General features: G+C 40.6%; 2 protein-coding genes across 2 annotated transcripts; one reads left to right on the forward strand and one right to left on the reverse strand.

Moving 5' to 3' along the window:
• Positions 1 to 2,025: 2,025 nt before the first annotated feature.
• Positions 2,026 to 9,838, forward strand: xrcc5 (X-ray repair complementing defective repair in Chinese hamster cells 5). Its single transcript, XM_070837701.1, has 21 exons — positions 2,026 to 2,065; positions 2,401 to 2,514; positions 2,604 to 2,787; positions 3,779 to 3,827; positions 3,954 to 4,076; positions 4,443 to 4,622; positions 4,769 to 4,883; positions 5,092 to 5,230; positions 5,336 to 5,448; positions 5,582 to 5,644; positions 5,727 to 5,864; positions 5,962 to 6,049; positions 6,561 to 6,694; positions 6,930 to 7,126; positions 7,244 to 7,334; positions 7,480 to 7,549; positions 7,696 to 7,805; positions 8,081 to 8,177; positions 8,388 to 8,455; positions 8,575 to 8,649; positions 9,502 to 9,838. Exons 1-21 carry the CDS (start codon positions 2,051 to 2,053, stop codon positions 9,514 to 9,516), a joined length of 2,178 nt encoding a protein of 725 aa, XP_070693802.1. The 5' UTR covers positions 2,026 to 2,050; the 3' UTR covers positions 9,517 to 9,838.
• A 245-nt stretch (positions 9,839 to 10,083) lies between these two features.
• LOC139208122 (collagen alpha-2(VI) chain-like) lies at positions 10,084 to 21,460 on the reverse strand. The gene is made up of 28 exons (XM_070837697.1): positions 21,298 to 21,460; positions 19,103 to 19,271; positions 17,878 to 18,485; positions 17,750 to 17,770; positions 17,590 to 17,655; positions 17,429 to 17,482; positions 17,292 to 17,336; positions 17,164 to 17,190; positions 17,052 to 17,078; positions 16,882 to 16,926; positions 16,746 to 16,799; positions 16,495 to 16,557; positions 15,688 to 15,750; positions 15,529 to 15,582; positions 15,391 to 15,426; positions 15,235 to 15,297; positions 14,656 to 14,718; positions 14,275 to 14,337; positions 14,081 to 14,143; positions 13,935 to 13,985; positions 13,757 to 13,855; positions 12,822 to 12,884; positions 12,690 to 12,725; positions 12,551 to 12,596; positions 12,316 to 12,468; positions 11,037 to 11,492; positions 10,909 to 10,947; positions 10,084 to 10,823 (listed from the first exon to the last, which is right to left on the reverse strand). The coding sequence occupies exons 2-28, from the start codon at positions 19,263 to 19,265 to the stop codon at positions 10,222 to 10,224; spliced, it is 3,123 nt and encodes a 1,040-aa protein (XP_070693798.1). The 5' UTR covers positions 19,266 to 19,271; positions 21,298 to 21,460; the 3' UTR covers positions 10,084 to 10,221.
• Between the last annotated feature and the right edge of the window lie 718 nt (positions 21,461 to 22,178).

A 22,178-nucleotide genomic window follows, 5' to 3' on the forward strand; every position in this document is an offset into this window, starting at 1 on the left:
TCTGGCGTTTAGATTTTTCCTGATGTCAACAAATCCCGTGAATAGACCAAAACCAACAATGTGTTAGTGTGTCATAAAATTCAGACTTCTCTATCCTGTCTGTGGCTTATTGGTTCCTACTGAAAAAGTTAATCTTTCAGTTTAAATTCAGTTTTATTGACAATAGTTAAAATATAGAACATTAGTGTCTTTTAATACTTGTGTTAATCTAGGTGATATTGTGCTTACATGGTGCATGTTCCTTAAAAAGACATGTGTGTCATCAAGAAATGCTCCAGAAAATGAGTGCTCGTTGGTTTTTGGGCATCTGGGATGATTATGATTAAGCTGCCATGTCGTGTACGTGAGAGCGACAGAGTAAACTAACAATGTACACAGAGAGGGGGGGGGGAATCAATAGTGGCCCATTTTTTTTACCCAGTGACCCCCTAGTAGGTAAATCCAGTCATGATTTGAAGCCATAGTCAGGACAAGCTGACAAATCAGACATTTCTTTGGTGAATTTCTGTTTTTTCATTGTCATGTTTTCATATGTTTGAAGCGCCATCAAGGCAGACATTTGTGATTTCACTCTTTCTTACTCTGTACTCGTGTTGTCTTCATAATGTTGGTCCACACATGAGTAAAATTAAGTTGTCATTTTTCCATCTGCAGATTCCTGTTAAATTTTGACACAGTCATGTTTTTTTTAATGCTGATTTAATTTATTTAAATATTTAAGTCTAGTGCACTTGCTGAAAATGTCGTAGCTAGGTGTTTCATACTCTGGCACTTTGAAGTAAATGTATTTCACACAGTTATCTGAGTTAACTGAGTGAAATGCACAGTGGATGTGGTTGGTTTAAGTAGACCAGATGGTTTAGATATTTCATTCAAATGTTTAGGATTGGACCTGGCTGGGTATAAAGTAATACCATTTTATTTGAATACAGATAAAGACATGGATCGGTTATTGGGGAATTGAGTCTTCCACATTACATGTTGTGAAATCACAGGATGCAAAATTACACAAATGAAATAAAATGTTACGTCATTACATCAAAACTATGTGCTGTTTATTTTAAAATCTACATTGTGGAGGAGAAAACAACATTTCTACATGTTGTAGAGTAATGTATGGCAGGTCACTGTTCCCTGTGTGGTTTATACGGTCTCTTAGGAAAAACAAGTCAGCCTATATCCCTGCATGGTGCACACAGGTGCAGATGGCTCTGTGAGATCTGATTATTGGCACCCTGTTGTTACATTGAGGTGTTTACTGAAGGAAATCCATATGCCCCAATGCCTAATACAGTATGTTAGAGAAAAGCACCATCAGGGTCAACACAGACTCATTTACTGATTTATTTAACTAAAACCACAGAATATGGTCTATAGGTCCAAACCACAGAAATGAGCCTGGATGGTAAGTTTTCTGGAAATTTTACAGAATATTTTTTGTGGAACAGCATTTATACCTTCATGTAGGGAAATTAAACTTAAAGAACATACCATTAAAACAAAACAAAATAGAGTATGAAAAATCCAATTAAACTTTTGGGGATTTTTGAGTTTTTATTTTGTGTTTTTTTTTATTTTTATTATTAATCTGTGTTTATCTATACATGCATCAATTTATTTTATTACTCTTATTTGTGGATCATTCTTTTTAATTTGACCTCAATATGTCTGAAATTGAATAAAATGAGCTACCAGTCTACATGCAGCAGAGCGCAGAGCACCCTCATCCAGGGTCTCACTCTGTGCACAGTGACATAAGAAACGCTGGAGGGCGTTTGACCTACATCTGATTATTTTGCCTTTTCATCGCACTGACTCGTATCAAGCTGAATAACACCACATTGCCACAGCTCGGTGGCTGTCTAAGGTGACTGACCGTGGATGTTTTAAGAGACTAGCCCACAGTAACACATCGTGTGAAGCTCCCTGCCTGAAATAACCGAGGAACCAACATCACCGGAACATCGGTGTTTTTGTCCCCGTTGGTCTCAGTTTCTCTCCGGAACCACAACAGTGTTGCACGCAGCCTTTGGAAGAGGGAGAAAAGAAGATGGCAGGCGCCAAAGTACGTTAATTTCTCTTAAGTTCCTTTTAAAGTTAATAGCCACAGTGCAAAGCTTTGTTGGATAATGTTTGTTGTTTAAAAAAGTGGTTTTTAAACGTCAGTCAGTAACAAATTGTTTGTTTTTCATTGAGCTTCAGACGTCAAACATCAGCAGCGACATGTTAAGACATGTTGAGACTAAACTAAACACCGTCACGACCCCTCCTGAACGTATACAAATTAAATCTGTACTGGTCCAACAGCATTAAAGTAACTGGGTGCCCATAATAACATTTTTGATAATGCTTCAAGTGGCCCTGACTGTAACCCTTAAATGTCTTGTGTGTTTTGTGCAGTCAGCATTGGTGTTGTGTATGGATGTGGGATACTCCATGTCCAACTCCGCCCCGGGCGAAGAGCCTCCCTTTGAACTTGCCAAAAAAGTCATCCAGAAATTCGTCCAGCGCCAGGTAGATTTATCCTCCACGTTTACAAAAAAAAAAAAAAAGTAGAAAGAAACAGAATCTGTCGTATTGAAAATGAGTTTCTCTTTTGGCAGGTCTTTGCAGAGACCAAGGATGTACTGGCTTTAGTCCTGTTTGGCACGGACTCCACCAAGAACCAGCTGGACCAGGATGGCCAGTACCAGAACATCACCGTGCATCGTCACCTTATGGTGCCAGATTTTGAGCTTCTGGAGGAAATAGAGAACCAGATCCATCCAGAGAGTCAGCAGGCTGATTGTATCCTTTTGCTTGATGCTTTTAGCTCCATCAGTTTATCAGATTGTTTGCAGGTTAATAGGATTTAAGGCTACAACTAAAGAACCACCTGAAGAAGAAACAAATCGTAAAAAAAAACAAAACAATACAAAATAAATAAATAGAAGATAGTAACCAATATCAAGTAAAAGACATGATAAAGACAACTTCCCGTAAAAGCGAGTCTGTGAAATTGGGTTTTAAGAAGTGATTTAAAAGAAGTCACTCACTCTGTGAGACTGTGTGAGTAAAGGGGCCCTGACGGCAAAAGCACAGTCGGCTTAAATTTATGCCTCCACTTTGGAACAGCCAGCAGGGCCTCACCTGAGAATCTAAGGCTATAAACTGGCTCATACAGGGGTCAACATTTCTTCTATGTAGCTCAAATTATGCAAAAATTTAATATATGACAATATGTGTCGATATTTTCATATAGATTGTAATGGGGAAATTGCTGACATATGCTGACTGTGCGTACTGATAGAAGAAGCACCAACTGTATGTAACTACTGTTTCTCCCTTACATTTACTGTGATGAAGAATTTCATTAAAATCACACAGAAAGTTGCTCTTCTTGATGGTGCTGTAAGCTGTAAGCCACAAATGTTTGAATTTTTTACTCTTAAAAACCAAAATCAAATGCTCACTGTGATCACTTTTAAGTTGACTGACGTATTGCTAATTTATACATTTATTCAGAGCTAATAGGTGTAACCTAATGACTCATGAGACAAGCTGCACTCTAGAGGTGTTCAGTGACTTGGATTGATTTGTCTAGCAATGGCTCTCCTGTGTGTTTCCATGTTATTTTCACTAGATTCTATTAATGTACAATAAAGCAGACACTTATGTGAGAGTTGTGAGGTAAAGACAGACTGTTTATATGTGCAGGAGTTCATGTATATGTACAGCTTCTTACTCCTAGAAGATGTATGTGTGTGTGTGTGTTGGCTCCTTAACTCCTGTTAAACAGGGCTGGATGCTCTAGTTGTCTGCATGGATCTCCTTCAGACAGAAACAAAGTAAGAAACTACCTCTACCACATAAATTATCCTCACTAGTCACTAAAAAAACTGTTGACTGTGCATTTTTTTAATGTAATTGTTTTATGAGGATGAAGTGACATTGTGTTTGGGGTGTCCTTTCAGGGAGAAGAAATGTGATCGTCTCAACATTGTCCTCCTGACTGACCTCAACACTCAGGCCAGCACAGAGGAGGTCGACGTTATTATTGAAAACCTGAAACAAGCTGGCATCACACTGCAGTTCTTGTAAGATTCAAGCACATTTATCAAGTGTCATTTTAGTGGAAATGTCTTTAATAATTGCTTGGCTCTCTCACACGCAAAAAAGGCTTTTCATCACAGTCAACTATAGCTATCATATTCAAAAAGCCATTTAATTATCAGAATTTAAATTGTAACAGTTGTGAATGGCATCTTATTTTAGCATGTCTACAAGCACACACACTCTTGATTCTCCAAATACTTAATGTACACTTATTAGAAGACACTGGATAAAACAGGAACTTTGATCAAAACTTCAAAGATAAATGGATCTCTTGTTAGTTAAGCTAAATTTCATGGCATGTTCTCACACACTCGCGTATCCTTCCTTCCACCTTATGACACTTCCAGCTTGCCTTTCCCTGCGGAGGAGGATGAAGAGGGTGGAGGAGATGCAGACAGAAGAGGCCCCGGCCACCCGGGCACAGGCAAAGGTCTGTCCAGGGAACAGAGGAACGGCTTGGACATGGTGAAACACGTCATGCTGAGCCTGGACGAGGAGGACGGCCTGGATCAAATTTACACGTTCAGGTTGGAGGGCGGCTTGTATTAAACGCTGTCTCACTTCTTTCTTCTATACACGTTTTTCTCTCTGAGGCACAGTAGTGAAGTCGTGAAGGCTTTTATTGTATTATGTCGTACGACTTGGCTTTCCATGTGCTTCACTCCTGCTGTAGGACTGCTATTGAGCAGCTGTGTATGTTCAAGCGGATTGAGAGGAGACCCATGGCCTGGCCCTGTCTGCTGACCATCGGCAGCTGTCTGCCCATTCGTATTGTTGGATACAAAGCCGTAAGTTAACTGTGTCTATTAGAGATATTTCCCATGTTTTATTTGTTTGCTTAGAATAAAATGATCATTATATCCTATAGAGAACTTAAAGTTTTATTTCATCGTAGTTTCCTTCAAATTGGTTTCACTTTACTGTTGTGTTATGTAAACACAAAGCTCATCACAAAACGCCACATAAAGTCTTGCTACCACTCACCATATATTCCAGGTGACAGAGGAGAAACTGAAGAAAATGTGGATTACAGTAGATGCTCAATCGCAGCAGAAAGACGACGTGAGGAGAGAGACTGTCTACTGTCTGGATGATGACAATGAGACAGAGGTGCAGAAGGACGACACCATCCAAGGTGAGGCCGTCTTTTGAAATCAGATCTAAGCGATCTGATTTCATGCTGTTGGAATTATCAATTAGAAATTAACATATCTAAATCGTTGTTTTTTTTCATTCACAGGTTTTCGTTATGGAAGTGATATCGTTCCCTTCTCCAAAGTAGATCAAGAGCAAATGAAATACAAACACGACGGGAAGTGCTTTGCTGTTCTCGGCTTCACCAAACAGAATATGGTATTGTACTTTTTATGAAAGTCTGATGCGCACAGCATCTAAAGAGTATTTGAGTCTAACAAGTGTCAGATAATATAAACCTAAATCTTTAGGACTGAGCAGGTTACTGCATTTGCCTGCTGTCTGCCTGCAGGTTCATCGCCATAAATTCATGGGGAATCAAGTCATCAAGATTTTTTCTGCCAAGGATGATGAGGTGAGTGGAAGTAACGGTTACATCACTGGTGACTGCATGTTGATATTCGCTTGGCTCAGATTCTACTGTTCTGTCTGAGCAGCATGCAGGAATTGCGCTGTCCGCGCTCATCCGAGCGCTAGATGAGCTCCAGATGGTGGCCATTGTGCGTTACGCTTATGATAGGCGCAGTAACCCTCAAGTGGGAGCAGCCTTCCCGTGCATCAAGCAGGACTATGAGGTGAGACCACAAGCTCCTAAACGTGCTGTTTCAAGTTTGTACACCGAATATGTGTCAAGTAGGACAGAGCTAATGGTCTGTCTCTGACCCTCAACAGTGTCTGATGTACGTCCAGCTGCCCTTCATGGAAGACCTCAGACATTTTACATTTCCTTCTCTTGAAAACAAAAAGTTAACTCCGTCAGGTACTCTTTCTACATGTCAAGCTTATTAAAAAAAAAATTCAGTTCTTTTCAGATACAAAACATCTCACTGACTCACTGAAGTTTAACAGACTGGAGATTCTCCACAAGAGGGAGCTTTCCAGTCATTATCACAGCAGCAGCTACAGTATTTAGCCCTGCAGACGTGAACATGAGTGTTGCCCCCTTCAACTACAGAAATGCAAAACTGCAATCTGAACACAGTTTTCCCTGCATGTAGTTAGCGCGCGCACACACACACACACACACACACACACACAAACACGCATACACATTGTCTTGTGTGTATTTGCAGGTCCTAGCTGTCATAGCCACAGCTCTTATTTTACTAGTTTATATGTGGCACTGGTTCTGATGTAAGCTGGCAATGCAGCTCCAAAGACATGAATACTCTGGCTGCGCTTCCAGCTGCTTCACGTCACTAACACTGTGTATCCTTTCAAAGAGGAACCGATTTGACCGGACTGTTTTTTTTCTTGTGTGATTCCTTTAGACACTCAGCTGTCTGCTGTGGACTCTCTCATTGACTCCATGATGTTGGTAGAGGAGGATGATGATAATGCAGGACAAAAGGACTTGTTCAAAGTCCACCACATTCCCAACCCTGCCTTCCAGAGGCACTTCCAGGTACTGCAGTCCACTTTGTATTTAAACTCCTGTAACTTACTTACTCTGAGTTGAAGTAGATGGCAAAGTTTTGAATGAGAAAGGGGTAATTTTCAGCTCAGTAACATTAGAAAAAAAAAAGGTTTCATCTGTTTGGTTAGAGCTTCAGCAGCCTAGAAGCTGCTGATATTCAACCAGGATTCCTTCTTCCTTAGTCACTGTCCTGCTCACCTCCCTTACCCAACCTTTCTTTCAGTGTCTGCATCATCGGGCGGTAAGCCCCGGCACCCCTCTTCCCACCACAGAGCCATGGCTGAAGGCTGCTCTTGAGCGCCCTGATGTCATTAGCGAACGTTGCCAGGCTCCACTAGAGGAGATAAAGAGGAAATTTCCTCTCACTGAAGTGGAGAAGAAAAAGAAGCTGAAGACTAGTGCTCAGATTTTTGGCAAAGAGTAAGTTTGGTTCAGTGTGTTGGTCGGCCTCTGGACTTAAGAGACAAGGCTGTAGGACGTGTGAAAATAAATGTTTTTTAAACTGTAGTCTGACTTAGCCCCCTTTTCCGTTTACAGCTCAGAGGAGCCAGATAACAAGAAGGCAAAAGGAGATGAAGAAGAGGAGGAGTATAACCTGGCTGACATTGCTGAAGGCCACGTTACCTCGGTGAGGATCGGGGGAGTTGGATGGCATAATAATCGTAGACAGATACCCAGCTATTCCAAATAAAGCACGTCACCACCTGTTTGAACAGACATACTATAAAATTCCAATTTCCCTTCGTCCTCACTTACTTTAAACACTTCACCAGGTGGGAAGCGTGGATCCAGCTCGCGACTTCCGTACTCTGATCAAGCAGAACAGTCTTCCATTTGGAGACGGTGAGGTCATTTTTAATTTTTTTTTTTGCGAACTGGCCTGATAAACATTTTTCTTGTTGTATGATAAACCATCATGACTCATGTTGAGCCCTGGTAATTGTGTTTATCTCTTTGTTTGGTTGTGGTGACCCTCGTGTCCTTCACAGTCTGTCAGCAACTGACTCACAGGATAGAGCAGTTGCTTAGCAACAAGAACACACACTACTACATGAAAAGCATCACCTGTATTCAGGCTTTCAGAGAGCAGTCCGTTAAGGTAAATAAACATCCGCTATCTTCCATTTGGGAAATGTGTGGGGGTTTCTGTTCTCTGTGTGAAATATTCTTGAGCTATCAGGAGGCATACTTTTGGATTTACTACGGAGATTATGAGTCAACTCGAGAAGATTATAATGAGTCTGTTTCATTTCTTGCAACTTGAACCGAGGCCAGTTCTTGTGTGAGTTATGCGCTTATGTGTCTGCATGTAGATGTGAGCTTTTAGGAGACTAGTAAATGGATTTTGAATGTTTTCTATCTTTTGTAATTCAGCTGCTGAACGCCAGTCTGTACAATAGCTACCTCCAGTCCCTGAAAAGAAGCATCCCAAACAGAGGGCTGGAGGTCTTCTGGGACCTGCTTGTTCAAGGTATGATAAGCTTCTTTCCTCAGGGCAGCAGGATTTCTCTCAAGTCAATCCTCCCTTGAGATGAGATGAAATTTCCACATAATTTCTTTAGTGCAAAATATGTAAATAATACAAAAATGGGGGGGCTTAAAAGTGCTCTGTGGCCTGAACTGCTCGTCTGCTAAAGGAGTTCAGTGTTTGTAGACTTCATTGTTGCTGTTTGATTGACAGATGCCATAACTCTGATCAGCAAGGACGAGGTTGAAGGAAGCACCGTATCCAAAGGCGAAGCTAATCAGGTGACTTAATGAAAGCTTCCCTATTTAAACCAGTGAACAGCTGAGAAACAATACAAGACGAGACTGTTGTACACACATGAGATTATGGTGATCTTGAGACTGTACTCCTGTGTCCTCAGTTTCTGGTTACCGAAGAAAAGAAAGCGGAGGCGGCTCCACCGCCAGCTGAAGACACTGGAGATGTTGATGACTTGGTAAGTGCTTCTGTGATTTAGTTTTTTTTTTCTGTGACTTTAATTGTTTACTTTTATGCCCAGGGGCGAAAATCCCATTTCATTGTTGGGGGGGGACAATAAACAGTAAAATTTCAGAGAGTAACTCCTGGAGGGGACATGAAAAAATTGCTGTCTGGCCCTATGAGCAGTAATGTTCAACTGAACTTTGCACTTTTGTAGATAGTTTACTTTGATGTTCATCTTGTCTTTTTGCAAATTGTTCCTTCCTGTTTATATTTCTGCCAGATTGTATTTTGATACAAAAAAGGGGATTTCATTTGTGTTCATATGTTCTGAAGTTTCAAGACAGTAAAAATGATTTTTATTTTTGTTGTTTATTGCACTTTTTACGGCTGAACATGGTCTTATACAAAGATATGTATGCTCATAAGTATCTGGCACACTTAGATATTTGATTGCACTTTTGTAAATAGTTTCTTTTGATGAATATGCTGTCTTTGCAAATTGTGCACAATGTGTTATTTATTTTTGTTTTTGTTACAGTTTATAAAAATGAGTATATCTCATCTTTTTTACGTTTAGAATTTTGAGGGATACATCTATGGCATTTCTCTACTTCTATTTCTATATGTGAATGATTTTCACTTTTTTTTGTGGTTTACTGCACTTTTTGGCAATTTATTTCATTAGTAAAGGCATGAATCTATACATATTAAAATTTAGGATGTAAGGGTTGTATTGATGTAGTACATTAAAATACTCCAAAAAATGTCTCGGTGTGCTGGGGTCTGATGACGTGCCTGGCCTTTTGAGACCTTTCATATAAACTCTCCAGCCTTACATCTTTTTTCTTTTGCTCTTCCTGTGCAGCTGGACATGATGTAAGGAGGGAGCCAATGAGCAGTGAATATGCAGAGAAATGAGAAGAATGCAGTCATTCAGCTCGACCAGACCAAGCCCAATTCAGCCGCCCATTGTTCTGCCTCCCACTTGGACCCCTGATTCTTTGTAACTGGTGATTTTCAGTAACCACATATGTACTGCTCAGAAGAACATTTGGCTTTACTGATGTTTACACCAGTACTGTATAAAAAAACTAGTCCTCCTGTCTTTAGAATTCACAAAAACTATTGCAAGTACTGTATGCTAAGGGATTTACATGCTTGTTTGTCAAATATGTTATAAATGTCAATTTTACTGTATTATTTATGGGTCTCTTGTTCTAATTCCTTGGTACTTTTCAGTTATGTTGGATACAGTGGGTGTTGTAAATCTCAAGATTTTTGTGCCTTTAAAAGTCTTAATGCCTCCACAGAAGACGGCGCTGCCTTGTCCAAGAAACTGCAGGTTTATTACCGAAAAATCAGTAAAGCTTTATGGTTGATGAACACTGCTTGAATTGTACAATGTTTTAGTATGTGCTACTAATAAAAATATTGAGGATCAGTACAGTTTTCCTGACGAGTGGCAAAGCATAATGGAAATTAAATCGCAAACGATACAGTGCACAATAAACCACTATCTCATGTTTAAAATGCTAGATCAACAGCAGTAGCACCTGCATGATGTTCAAGTCCATGTGGTGTCGCCCTAACATACCCAATGGATGAAACGGTCAAACAAACTGGATCGGGACAGGTGAGAGAGGTCTTTTCCTTTAAAGATGGCGCTCTGGTCGCCCATGGCCAGCTTCGTTAGGACCTCTTGGTCAACGTCACTTCTCGTGGCTATCACTGTGGAGACGATCTGTGCTCCGCGCATGGCACTAACCGCCTCCTCCAGGTTCTTGGTCTCAGTGATGCCGTCTGTGATGAAAACAAATGATATCTCTGCGTTGCGCCTCGCCTGGCGGGCATTTCCTTTACCCAAGATGTTGTCGATGGTGTAGATGATGGCAGGCGCCACACTTGAAGAAGAATCTAGATAAGGCAAGCTCGCTATGCCCTCCACGATATTAGCAGGATCGTGCGTGAGAGGGAAGGCCACGTGGACCTCGTTCTCCTTGCCGAACTCTACCAGTGCCAAGCGGGCTCGCATACGATCAGTCTTGCTCCGGGCCAGTCCCAGTTTGTCTGCGACCTTCTGCACAAATTCACGGACATGCCGGAAGTTTTCTGTCCCAAGGCGCTCAGAGCCATCTAGTAGAAAGACCAAATCCACTGGCCGCTGGACACACGGAGCTACATCAGGTTCTGTAATCAAAAGCAAGCAAATCTCTCACTGAGCTGCATTCCATTAAAACACTGAAAAGATAATGTAGTGTTGAATAACACCGACCGCTTTTACAGGGGAGGTCAGGACACACAATTACTGGCTCTGGGAGGGAAATCGAATGGAGATAAGTTAGACAGATGGTCAGAAGGATCAGTATTGTCATCTTTCTGTGTGTACTGGTACAGGCTTACCGGGGCAGAGCACGTTCTCCATCTTGACTATGAAGTCCTCAGCCACCAAATCACTGTAACGTCTCATCCCAGTGACACGATTCTTGTCGTCACACGCTATCGACCCCAGGATCTCATCATCCTGTTTCTTTCTAAACATGTCACCAACTCCAATGGCGTTCACCACCACGTCCTTGTCGTTGCAAAGGTACCTGAGCAGGCTCTCATCGTCTCGCGGGTCGTAGCGGCCATCTGTGATCACCACCACAGATACTTTGGCTTTGGACCTCTTGCTGTGCCTGATGAGGTGATCGTAGGCGAACTGGAGCGCTGAGGGTGTGAAGGTGCCCCCTGCGATCCACTGCAGCCTCTTCACTGCCATTTTAAAGGCAGACATGGAGTTGATGGTTGGGTCATCGAGACGAATGGCCTCAAAGGTCCCGTTGTGACTGTACTGTACCACTCCGACTCTTGTGCCTGGAAGAGACAGACATGTCAAGTGGTGCATTTCCAAATTTGTGAGTTCAGTTTTAGAGCAGTTAATTTATCTGTTGCTACTGTCATCAAATCCCACAAAAAACTAAAGTATTTGGCTTTATGTAGCAAATTGTACTCCAACAGGTATAAATTAGCTAAATTTACACTGTGGTGATGTATGACAGCAGGACGCTGACTGTGGAATTGACTTGAAATGAACTACAGTGTCCATGCTTCTTTATGAATGAACATCATCGTCATCCAGTTCAATGGTGTGCATTTTTCATAGTTTTTAGGTCCATGGCACAGAGGAATGAGTTATATCAGGATTAGGCTACACAAGTAATACTTTTCAGTAGAATAAATCAATGTTTGGCTTTGGTCTTTTCATTGGATTTGTTGAAAATAAGAAAAATATAGAATATTGCCAAACTCATCCTTTAAATGCTTTAGTTAAAGGTGCCTTCCACAGGCAATTTACATAAAAATCATAGCAAAACATAGTGTTGTGGCTTTGAGTTCAATGTGGATTGACACAGTTTACAGTATGAAGTTGGAATTAACTTTGAACACTTGATGGCTGAATAAGCCGCACTGACAGGCTGTGCACTGTCGTTAGTGTACAGTAAGTGTTAATGAGGAGTGCTGTGCGTAAAAAGGGACCTAATATTTTTGGCTCTAACTGTATACTCAGTGGTGGATTAAGTGATTCACTCTTTGGAAACTGTTAATCTTTCATGGCAGCCTGTACTCCTTGTCACTTGAAACTTTGTGTGCAGAAGGATTTGCAGGGAAGTCTGTGTGTGCTTATGCTCGACTGTACCGGTTAATGACGCAGGGTCGCTGGCCATAGATCCCAGCCTGTTGATGGTGTTGATAACAAAGTTCTTTTCCAGGGTGAAGTTTGTCAGCCCAACACTCTCTGAGCTATCGATAATGAATACAATGTCCAGGGGCCCACAGACCTTCTCACAATCTGAGACAAAAGATGAGAACAGGATCAGTATGTTGAAAGATAATAAACAACGAAGCCTTGTTTGATCAGTGGTGATATTTACCACAACAACCACACGTCTCCCTGATGTAAGTCATGACTTCACAGTCCTGCAGTGACAGGTATGAAAAATACAGTCAAGATTATACAACTTATGTACTGTAGTACTGACAGAACTGTATTGCTTTTAAAAGAGTTCTCACATTGAGCCCAGGATCGCCAACTGGTCCTTGGTCCCCCTACACACACACACACACACACACACAGACAAATGCAATTGGATCTCAAATTTGCATGTATGGATAAGCCATTATTTGAGTTGTGCTATTACTTACATCAGATCCAGGATCTCCTCTGGGCCCCCTGTTTCCTGGCTGACCCACCTGACCCGGATCTCCCTGCACAGAAAACAATTTTCAGTGGTATTGACTGGTGTTTCTGCGTGATATTGCTCTTCTTTGGAAGTCATTGATTTCTTGCTGATTTCTGCCTCCAGTTAACACCAGTAGTACATAACTGATAGAGGTTTGAACGCTTTAGTAGAATATTCCAAAATGTTCTGCATTTCTCTTGTGTTTTTATGGACTGTATCTAAACAACTAATCACCATGTTGGATTCATGCAAATCTATGCGTGTATTTCGATGTTATCAAGTGTTGTTTATGGTTTTCGTGTCTTATATCAAGAGGTTTTACACCTCATCGGTCCAGCTGGTGATCTTTAGGGGCTGCTGGTGTGTGATCATTTCTTTATTCCAATGCTAATACTACAGAAAACACTTAAAACTTCTCTTCCAGAGACAATATCCCGATCACTCAGAACATTTCACAGACCTGTGTGGGAAGAGTTTTCTTTGGAACTACTTTCTACAGCACAAAGAGCCCCAATGAAGGGTGGTCACAATGAGGTCTGTGCATTATTCTGAGTACCGGGGACATTGTTTTTGGATAGATGCATTTCTGTTGAGCTTTGAAAAGTAATTATCCAGTGCTCTGAGCACCAAATTCCATCCAGTTAAACCGTGTTGGAGTGGGGGAGGAAATCTCTCTTTTTTTGCTTTTCACAATTTGTTTAAAATCCTTTTAAATCACAATTTAAAATCCTTGAGGCTGAGCAGCATACATTTTAAGTTTTGCATTTCCAGAATCAGTCTCAGCACCAGAACGACATCAAGTCTTGTTTTGTTTATCTACATCCCTCTGGTCAAAGCACAGGTTGCTCTGATTGAACCCGAAATGTCACTTCCACTTGAAAATATTATTAATCTTACAATATCCCCTGGTGTTCCTTTATCTCCAGATTCTCCTTTGGCGCCACATTCACCTCTGCCCCCCCTGGGTCCTTTCCTACCTGGATCGCCTCTGTCTCCCTGGAAAAATCAGAGTTTCTTGAGACTCAGGTTTGCAGAATATGCTAGAATTTCTTGAGGTTCAAGAGAAAAACTGTACAGTGGGTCCTCTTGGTCCAGGATAGCTGAATCCTGCTCTGCCATTGTCACCCTTTAGAAGAACAACACCATCAATCACCAAATGTTATCTTATAGTATTTTACATGATGCCATTAGGAAAGTGATGGACCGAAAAGTTTCACCCACTTGTGGTCCAGGGGGCCCAGTGTCTCCCCTTGGTCCAGGATCTCCAGGATTTCCCATGGTGCCCTGCGATCACAGAAGAAACTTTCAATAAAACTTGTATCACCTGCCATGTGTTTCACACAAATACTTTGTCAAGAATCCACTCAAAGCTCCAACAATGAGTGTCAATGATTATGATGTTATAAGCAACGCACATTTCCTCCGGGGCCTCCTGGATCTCCTGGCTGACCCCGCAGTCCTGGTAGTCCCAGGTCTCCCTGGAAGAGGAAAGAAACAGACTAAACATTTCTGCTGGACATCACTTCACTCCAGCCCACATAAAGAGAATTACTCATGCTGATGTGGATCTGGCAACACATACCTCTGAACAATTCTGTAAAAAGGCTCATTTTGTTCTTTTGTAGAACTTCCTGGGAAAATTCATTTTTATCATCACAGGCTCGACTCAGGCTATTTTGGCCAGACGCCAAGTACATTAACTCAAGTACTGGAGGTCCAACGAACATTGGCTGGATTCTAGTGAAGCTGCTTAGTCATCCATCTGCCAAAACCCACCCACAGTGTGATCCCCTCACCTTTGCGCCCTTGAGCCCGTCTTCCCCAGGCCGACCTCTGACTCCCTCTGGCCCCTGCTCTCCCTGGAAAATAAATGAATATGTCAGGATTTGTACCTCACCATTAATCATCAGCCAACGTATACGAAACACAACAGCAACCAAGAGGCAATAATTCTATTTCTATGAAATATGTGAAGAATTTTCTTGAGAACCGGGTTACGACAATGCCTGCGGCAGCACAGAGCCAAATTATAACTCACAGGACTCGCCTCTCATGCTGTTTAAATCTCTTGTAAAATCAACAGAATCCACTGGGATTTGTTAACTTTTCCTAAGAAGTTGTTATTTGGCTTCGAGACCAACAGCACCAGCTCCGTTTCCCTCATGATCCCTTCCACATGTTTCTTTTTTTTTTTTGTATTTTTAATCATACTACAGCTCGTGAAGTCACATTTAAGATCAAATCTTGTAGCAACTTTGCCAGCTTGGTCTTTAAAAAAGAAAATAAATTCATTAACATATAAATTATAAATTATGTTAATGAATGAGAAAGTGATTAAAGTATATGGTATATTTCTCTTTGAGCGCTGAACTCACCTTCTCTCCTTTTAGCCCATCAGAACTCTGTTCTCCCTTTACTCCAGTGTCTCCTCTCCTTCCCTGTTAATATTCATTTTAGAATAATTTGTGACAAATAATGGCAAATTCTCAAAATGCTGATATGTTTTTTTTAAATAAGAGTGTTTGAAATACCCTTTCGCCTTTTGGTCCAGGTAAGCCATCACGCCCCTGTGAGAGTTAACAGTTTTATTTCAGAGTCATCTTTGTAACATTAACTTACAGCAGTAAATAACAGAAGAAAATATAATGAAAGTAAACTTTGTTCTGTACTGGAGTTGATTTTTCTCCTGGTATTCCTGGACTTCCAGGATTTCCTCTTTCACCCTAAGGAAGAGAAATTCAGTTTGGTGATTTTATTTCAAAGCAAAAGAGAACATTCATTTTCTGACTGTGTTTTCTATTTAAGTTTCTGTTTCTGTTAAAGTTTACCTTTGGTCCTGGATCACCCACAAGGCCTTTGGGACCTGGATTTCCAGGGATGCCTGGGCCACCCTAAACAAACAAACAAGCAAACAAGACTTAAGACATTTACTGATGCATATTTCAAACATCTAAAAGTCTTTTGGTCCCATAAAATAATGGAATGTTTGTTTGATCTATCCTGTCATGAACTGGGCCTGTAGGACAGACAAGATGAAAAACCAGGGATTCAACAAAGTCTTTGGAATATTTATCCTCTTAGCACCAAGAATGTTTGTGTCAAATCTCATGAGAATACATCCAAAAGTTTGACAAGCTCTGAGTAAAGTTTGAACCCTGGAATGGCTGATCACACTGATCTGATTTGTGTTTCATTCCCAACATTCATTATCATGATGAGTATGGATTTGAATAATAATACTGTTCACATATCGTGAATACTGCACTACTTTAATCATATTAGTGCCGTCGGTCCACTATTTTGGTCCAGACTGAAAGATTTCAACAGCTCCTGAGTGATTTGCTGTAAAAACGTACACAGACGTTCGCTTTCCACACTGGATGAATCCTACTGACTTTGGTGATCCTCTTACAATTGATGGAAGTGTGAGCTGCTGAATGCAGTGCATGGTTACAGCTAAATTAAATGTTCATTCATGTCATAAGGAGTGTCATAGGACATGTCATAAGACCATAAATATTGCTTTTCCATGTGTGTTTCCTCCCCAAATAAGTTCACCATTAAAACGCACAATTTTTCCATTGAAATTATAATTTTTTGTAAATTTACCAATTCTTTGCATCGATAATACAGACCTTTTCTCCGTTGTCACCAGGTGGCCCAGTGTCACCAACATCTCCATGGTAGCCATCTGGTCCCTTTTACAGACAAGAAAATATTCATTAGCTCAGGAAACTGATATTCACAGCTGATGAATTCGGTTGATTAGATAAGATGGTTTGAATAGAATCGGACCTGTTAGCGATTTTACTGCAGATGAACTTTCAGACTTTCAAAATAATGAGAGCAACATGTAGAAATAATTTTGCATTACTACTAGACTTACCTTGTCACCTGGATCACCTTTGCAACCAGGAGCTCCAATTCGGCCAATTTTACCCTGAAGGCAATGATATGTCAGTACAGTGATCATATTAGAGTCAATGTATCCTGCACATTTTACTTTGTTGATGAAGACTCACCTTTTGACCGTGAGTTCCATTCATGCCGGGTACTCCTGCCACACCCTGCGTATTTGGACGTCAACGAAGACCCAAAATTAATTACTGAATGTAAACATTGACAGAGATAAATGTAGTGGGATCTAACAGGAAAACATCTATGCAGACATAACATTAAAAGCATTGCTTACCTTTGCCCCAGTTGCTCCGATTTCACCCTGTCGAGGTAAAACAGTGTCATTAATCCCAACAGCATCTCGGATAGAGAATAGAAAAGTGAGAACGCAAAGATTTGTCCCTCACCTTATCACCTTTCAAACCAGGCTCTCCCTTTAACAGAGCACAGAAGGACATGTTAATGAGATTTCTAAAATGACAATTTTGTTAAATATTTAGCGCACAAAATCCATGATGAGTGGGCCTCAGCAAACCTTTGGACCGGGTTGTCCGATTGGACCTTCAATGCCAGGATCACCCTGTAATATGATGAATAATATTCAGCATTATAATTATACAACATTGTTTTTACAGAATTTCAAGCGTAATAATGATGCTGATTTCTACGTACCTGTCTACCCTTTAAGCCTTTTGGCCCAGGGCGACTTCTATCTCCTTTTAGACCCTACAGATGAGAATGAGAAGAAATATTTCAACAAAACAATCTTTGGTACAAGCAGAGATACACATTGTTTATATACTTTTGTTTTGATTTTGTTTTTCAATACTCACTTTTGGACCACGAAACCCTTTCGGTCCAGGGGGCCCAGGAGTCTCAAGGCATTTATGTTCATAACACTATGAAAACAAAACAATATTAAATGTAGTAATACATGAAAACACAGAGAACTTTTTAATAACATGCACAAAACAATTGCAAAGCCTTTCTTACCTGGATATAGGCTTGATATTTCTGCAAAGAAACAAACAACAGTAAGTGAAAAGTACCTGATAGTGATATTGTAGTTTAAATTAAAGTGTAAGCCTTTGTGTTAAGAAAGGACAAAGATTTTACATCACCATGGCTTTTATGATACGATCGATGGTTTCAGTCATTATTTTTGGTCGCCTGCCACTGACATCCACAGCTATGTAGTCGTCACGGTACAGATCAGAGGGAGCGCTGGCAATCTCCCTCATCCCTAATTCATCGATGACCCTGGACGCTGCCACTGAGAAAATGCGGATCCCCTTCTCCCGGGCTTTCTCTGACATCAGCTTAATTCCTCCACATGGACTTCCTGTCACATGCCCATCGGTGATGAACACAGAGAAGAGGACGTCATTCATCCCCAAGTATTGGGTCATTTTCTGAGTCATTCTTTCGATGGCGCAGTCGGTGAAGGTGCCTTTGCCCTCGTATATGATGTTAGAAACGTTCCTGATGAAGGTCTCCTTGGTTGTGAACTGGCTGAAGATATGCTGCGTCTCGGAGAAGTTCAGGCCTCCTACTGACCACGAGATCTGGATCTGGCCCCTGTACTCGTCATCAGACAGCCTCTGGGCAAACATCTTGGTGAACTCCTTAATACTCGTCACCAGGGTCTCAGGTGGGGACTCCTGTAAGGCAATAGTCTCTGAGGTGTCGAGGGCGAAAAACAGCTTGATGGGGCAGTCGATTATCCCACCTGGAGGAGAAACCGTTGACAAAAGTGTGAACATCTTCACTACTATGCTGTGTTTCACCACACAGATGGAGTGTATTATTGGTTTGTGGCCATTGGTTTGTGGAGCCTCCAGTCATCTTGGTTTTACAACCAAAACTAAAGTTCATCCTGCGAAGACTCCACGTCTGATTGGTTAGGTTTAGGCCTCACCCACCTCTAATTGGTTAGTCCGAAGGTAGTCCCACCCAAAATCATACCCTGCTTTATCGTCTGTTTTCCTCTAAATGGGATCATAATTTACTAAATGAACATCATGCTGTGTTGAAGAAGACTTGAATCTAGACACTGAGACCATGAACTTTATTACTGTGGTAATGAATCAAGCCCATTTACTCATAGACTTCCTTAAAATCAGACTTCACCCCCTACAGGCCATTAGACAGATTATAAGTTTAAGGCACCTTCGCATTGGCTTCACTTACCAGATCATCATAGATAATTGGTATTTGTACTTTAACCTCAGTTAACATGAAAAGGTCTCAACTCTTATGAGGAATATCTGAAAAACCATATTATTATCAGATTTTATTGTGATTGAAGAGATATAAATGAGAGAGAAATAAATGAATGGAGCTCACCGTCACAGCCTGCAGGTCTCGGTGGGAATGGTGGGAGTGGCGGTACAGTCGGCTCCGGACTGTCACCTCGCCCAGGTATGGGCCTGGGACCACGGGGGGTTACAAATTGACAGATTGCGGCTTGGAGCATGCACAAAAAGATGAACCCTGAAATCATTGCCATTTTTCCCTGCAAAAAAAAAAAAAAAAGATGAAAAAACAAGACAGACATGAGCATTGTTGGACAGTTGTGGAAGGCTTACTTTTAAGTCCAAAGCTCCCCTTAAAAGCAGGAAATAGCTGTCACACAAGTGAGTGCTCACAGAAGGCGTCTCCACAGAGCTTAGGAATGTTTATCGTTGTTCTAAACAATGTCAGTGAATAACCACAGTGTGTACAAAAAGACGACAATATTTAAATTGGAACTGGAATGGAAATTTTAGTTGCTGCAACCGGTATGTTTAGTGAAACTGAAATCCATGAGGATTCTCAAACTGTCTCATGTCAAGAACAAAAAACAAAAAAAGACAACTGAGGATCTAGATAAGAGGTTTTGTAAAGAAATCATATCTCTTATGATATCATCTGTTTGGTGCAAGTTGAGTTGTTGACAGCCATAATTACTTTAGTTAAAAGAAGAAAATCTCTATAACCCAACATCAACAAAAAACTAACGAATAAAACACTGATTAAAAAGTTGGTTTAACTCCAATCTACAAAACATAAAGAACACATGGATAAGAAGGAAGTCAAATCCAGGACAGTTGTGCTCTACAGAGGAGGACTGTAACTTATATATTTAATATAAGTATATATGAATATATATATATACATATGAATATTTACATTAGTTCAGTACTTCAGTGGGGCAACTTGCCACACTTTTACATCACAGTCACTCTTTTTCCATATCACACTGAATGATACATTATTGTGCACAAATACGCGATCTTTACATTTTTACCTCTCACTTTAATATAAAGTTATAAATTGTTAAATGCAGACTTTGCATTTTGTAGCATCATCGCTGGGTAAGCTATAAAACTAGAAGGTTTCACTTTCATTTTTACAGATAAAAGTCAGATTTATTTAGACAGATGTTTCCGGTACCAGCGCTTCATCTGTGTCTGTGAAGGAAAAACAGTAGCAAGTCATGTAAGTAAATAAATGAACAAATAGCAAATGAAAAATAGTCTACGATTGGCAAGATAGATTGATAAGTCTTATTTTCTTCATACTGTTTGTATATTCTTACAAAAATATATTTTTATTATTGTATATTATTTGTATATTTTAAGCTTCTTCACCGTCCTGAGCATTTTGACTTGTTTGTGGCCATAATTATAACAATTGAAATACTACTACTAATACACATGCATTGTTGTTTACACGTTGCACAGTGACGTGAGCCTCTGCAGGGCTGCAGCTGGATAATGTTGCTGTATGTAACCTGTGCTGGAGGAAAATGTCCACAGACATCCGGCCCCAGCCATATTGCAAGCTAGCGTTAGCACAGGACTTTGGTTTAGGTATCAAACGACAGCCGTTCTCTCGAATATTCAGTGCAAAAACAATACAATTAAACATACTTACATATCAAAGTTTTATTATATAATTAACGCTGTTTAGTTTTATACTTCTATAGTTGAAAAATGACAGTGACTACACTGCATCTGAAGTCATACATGACTTTTATTAGTGAGCACCCTGTGGCATTGGAGAAATAACCAGTGTGACAACTTGCCCATGTGACCAGATGCCCTTCTCTCCTCTACCAGTACTTTACTTGACTGTTTCCTTTTCACACTCCATCATTTAACCCTACTACATTCCTGAGGGGAATAATGTACATTTATCATCCCACTATCTAACAGCTACAGTTCCCAGCAACACTTCACACATTCATGACTCACATCCAAAACATGGAAACATTTCTAAAGAATAATAAACAGATAATACAGATAAACTTGCCCAACAGAACATAAAGTACATAAAGTTATCTCACATACATTAATGCATCAATAACTGAGGTCCAGTATTATAATTATAATAATCATCCATTCTGGATGATGAGTACAGTTTGCTGCTTACTCTCTCTTCTCACTCTCTTTACCTCACTTTCCTTTAAGAACACACGAGCTGTAAAGTCAGACAAACACCAGACTAAATGCTCTCCACACTCAAACAGTAAAAAGTCCAAATAAAAGTGGACTCACCGTGGCGACGGAGGACGTAAAATCCAGCTAAAACTTTGAGACTGACAGGAAATTCACCAGATCTCCAGAGACTGTAAACTACAAGATAATCATCTCAGTCGGAAAGTTCCCATATCAGTCAGGGTCAGCTCAGAGCAGAGGAGCCGCCCGTTTTATTCCTCACACTCTCTCTCACACACACACACACACGCACGGACAGGGTGGGGGGGCTTCATGGGGCGTCGATGTTTGGATCATCTTCTGCTGTCTGACTAAAGCAGCTGGAGTCATGAGTCCAAAAACGAAGATGCAGCCTCCTCCTGTTAAATCAAGCAGGTTTTCACATAAACACACCAGGCTACGGTGATCAATTCATCAGCCTGATCTGACAGGATAAATGTGAGATTCTCTGCACGCAGCAGCTTCACAAACACTGGAGCTCCTCGGCTCCACATCCTTACATGGAGAGAGCTGCACACCCTCTCAGTCTGTTTATATCTCAGGACTATACAGCATTAGAGATGTCATGTTGGAATCTGACTGCTGCAACTGCACATAAATGACCCTCTACGGAACCAGGAGTCAATTAATCAATTAGTCTGTGTCTATTTAAGTGTAATTGATATATCAATTTAGCAAATTTTTGCTCAGATGTGAAGGTTTGTCACTTTTCTCTGTTTTATTTTACTGTCAAATGAATATGTGTTGGTTTTGGACTGTCCTGTTTGGATACATCTCCTTTGGCTGTGGGACATTTCATTCAAAGTATTCAGATCCTTTATTTGATTAAAAGTACTAATGCAGCAGAGATCTGTTGTTGCTCATGTTTTTATGGGCTTGTTTTTAGTCTCGTGAAGCACTTTGTGACTGTTCTGTGAAAGATGCTATACCAAACAAACTTT

Source organism: Pempheris klunzingeri, chromosome 10 (genome assembly GCF_042242105.1).
Source record: "Pempheris klunzingeri isolate RE-2024b chromosome 10, fPemKlu1.hap1, whole genome shotgun sequence".
NCBI classification, from domain to species: domain Eukaryota; kingdom Metazoa; phylum Chordata; class Actinopteri; order Acropomatiformes; family Pempheridae; genus Pempheris; species Pempheris klunzingeri.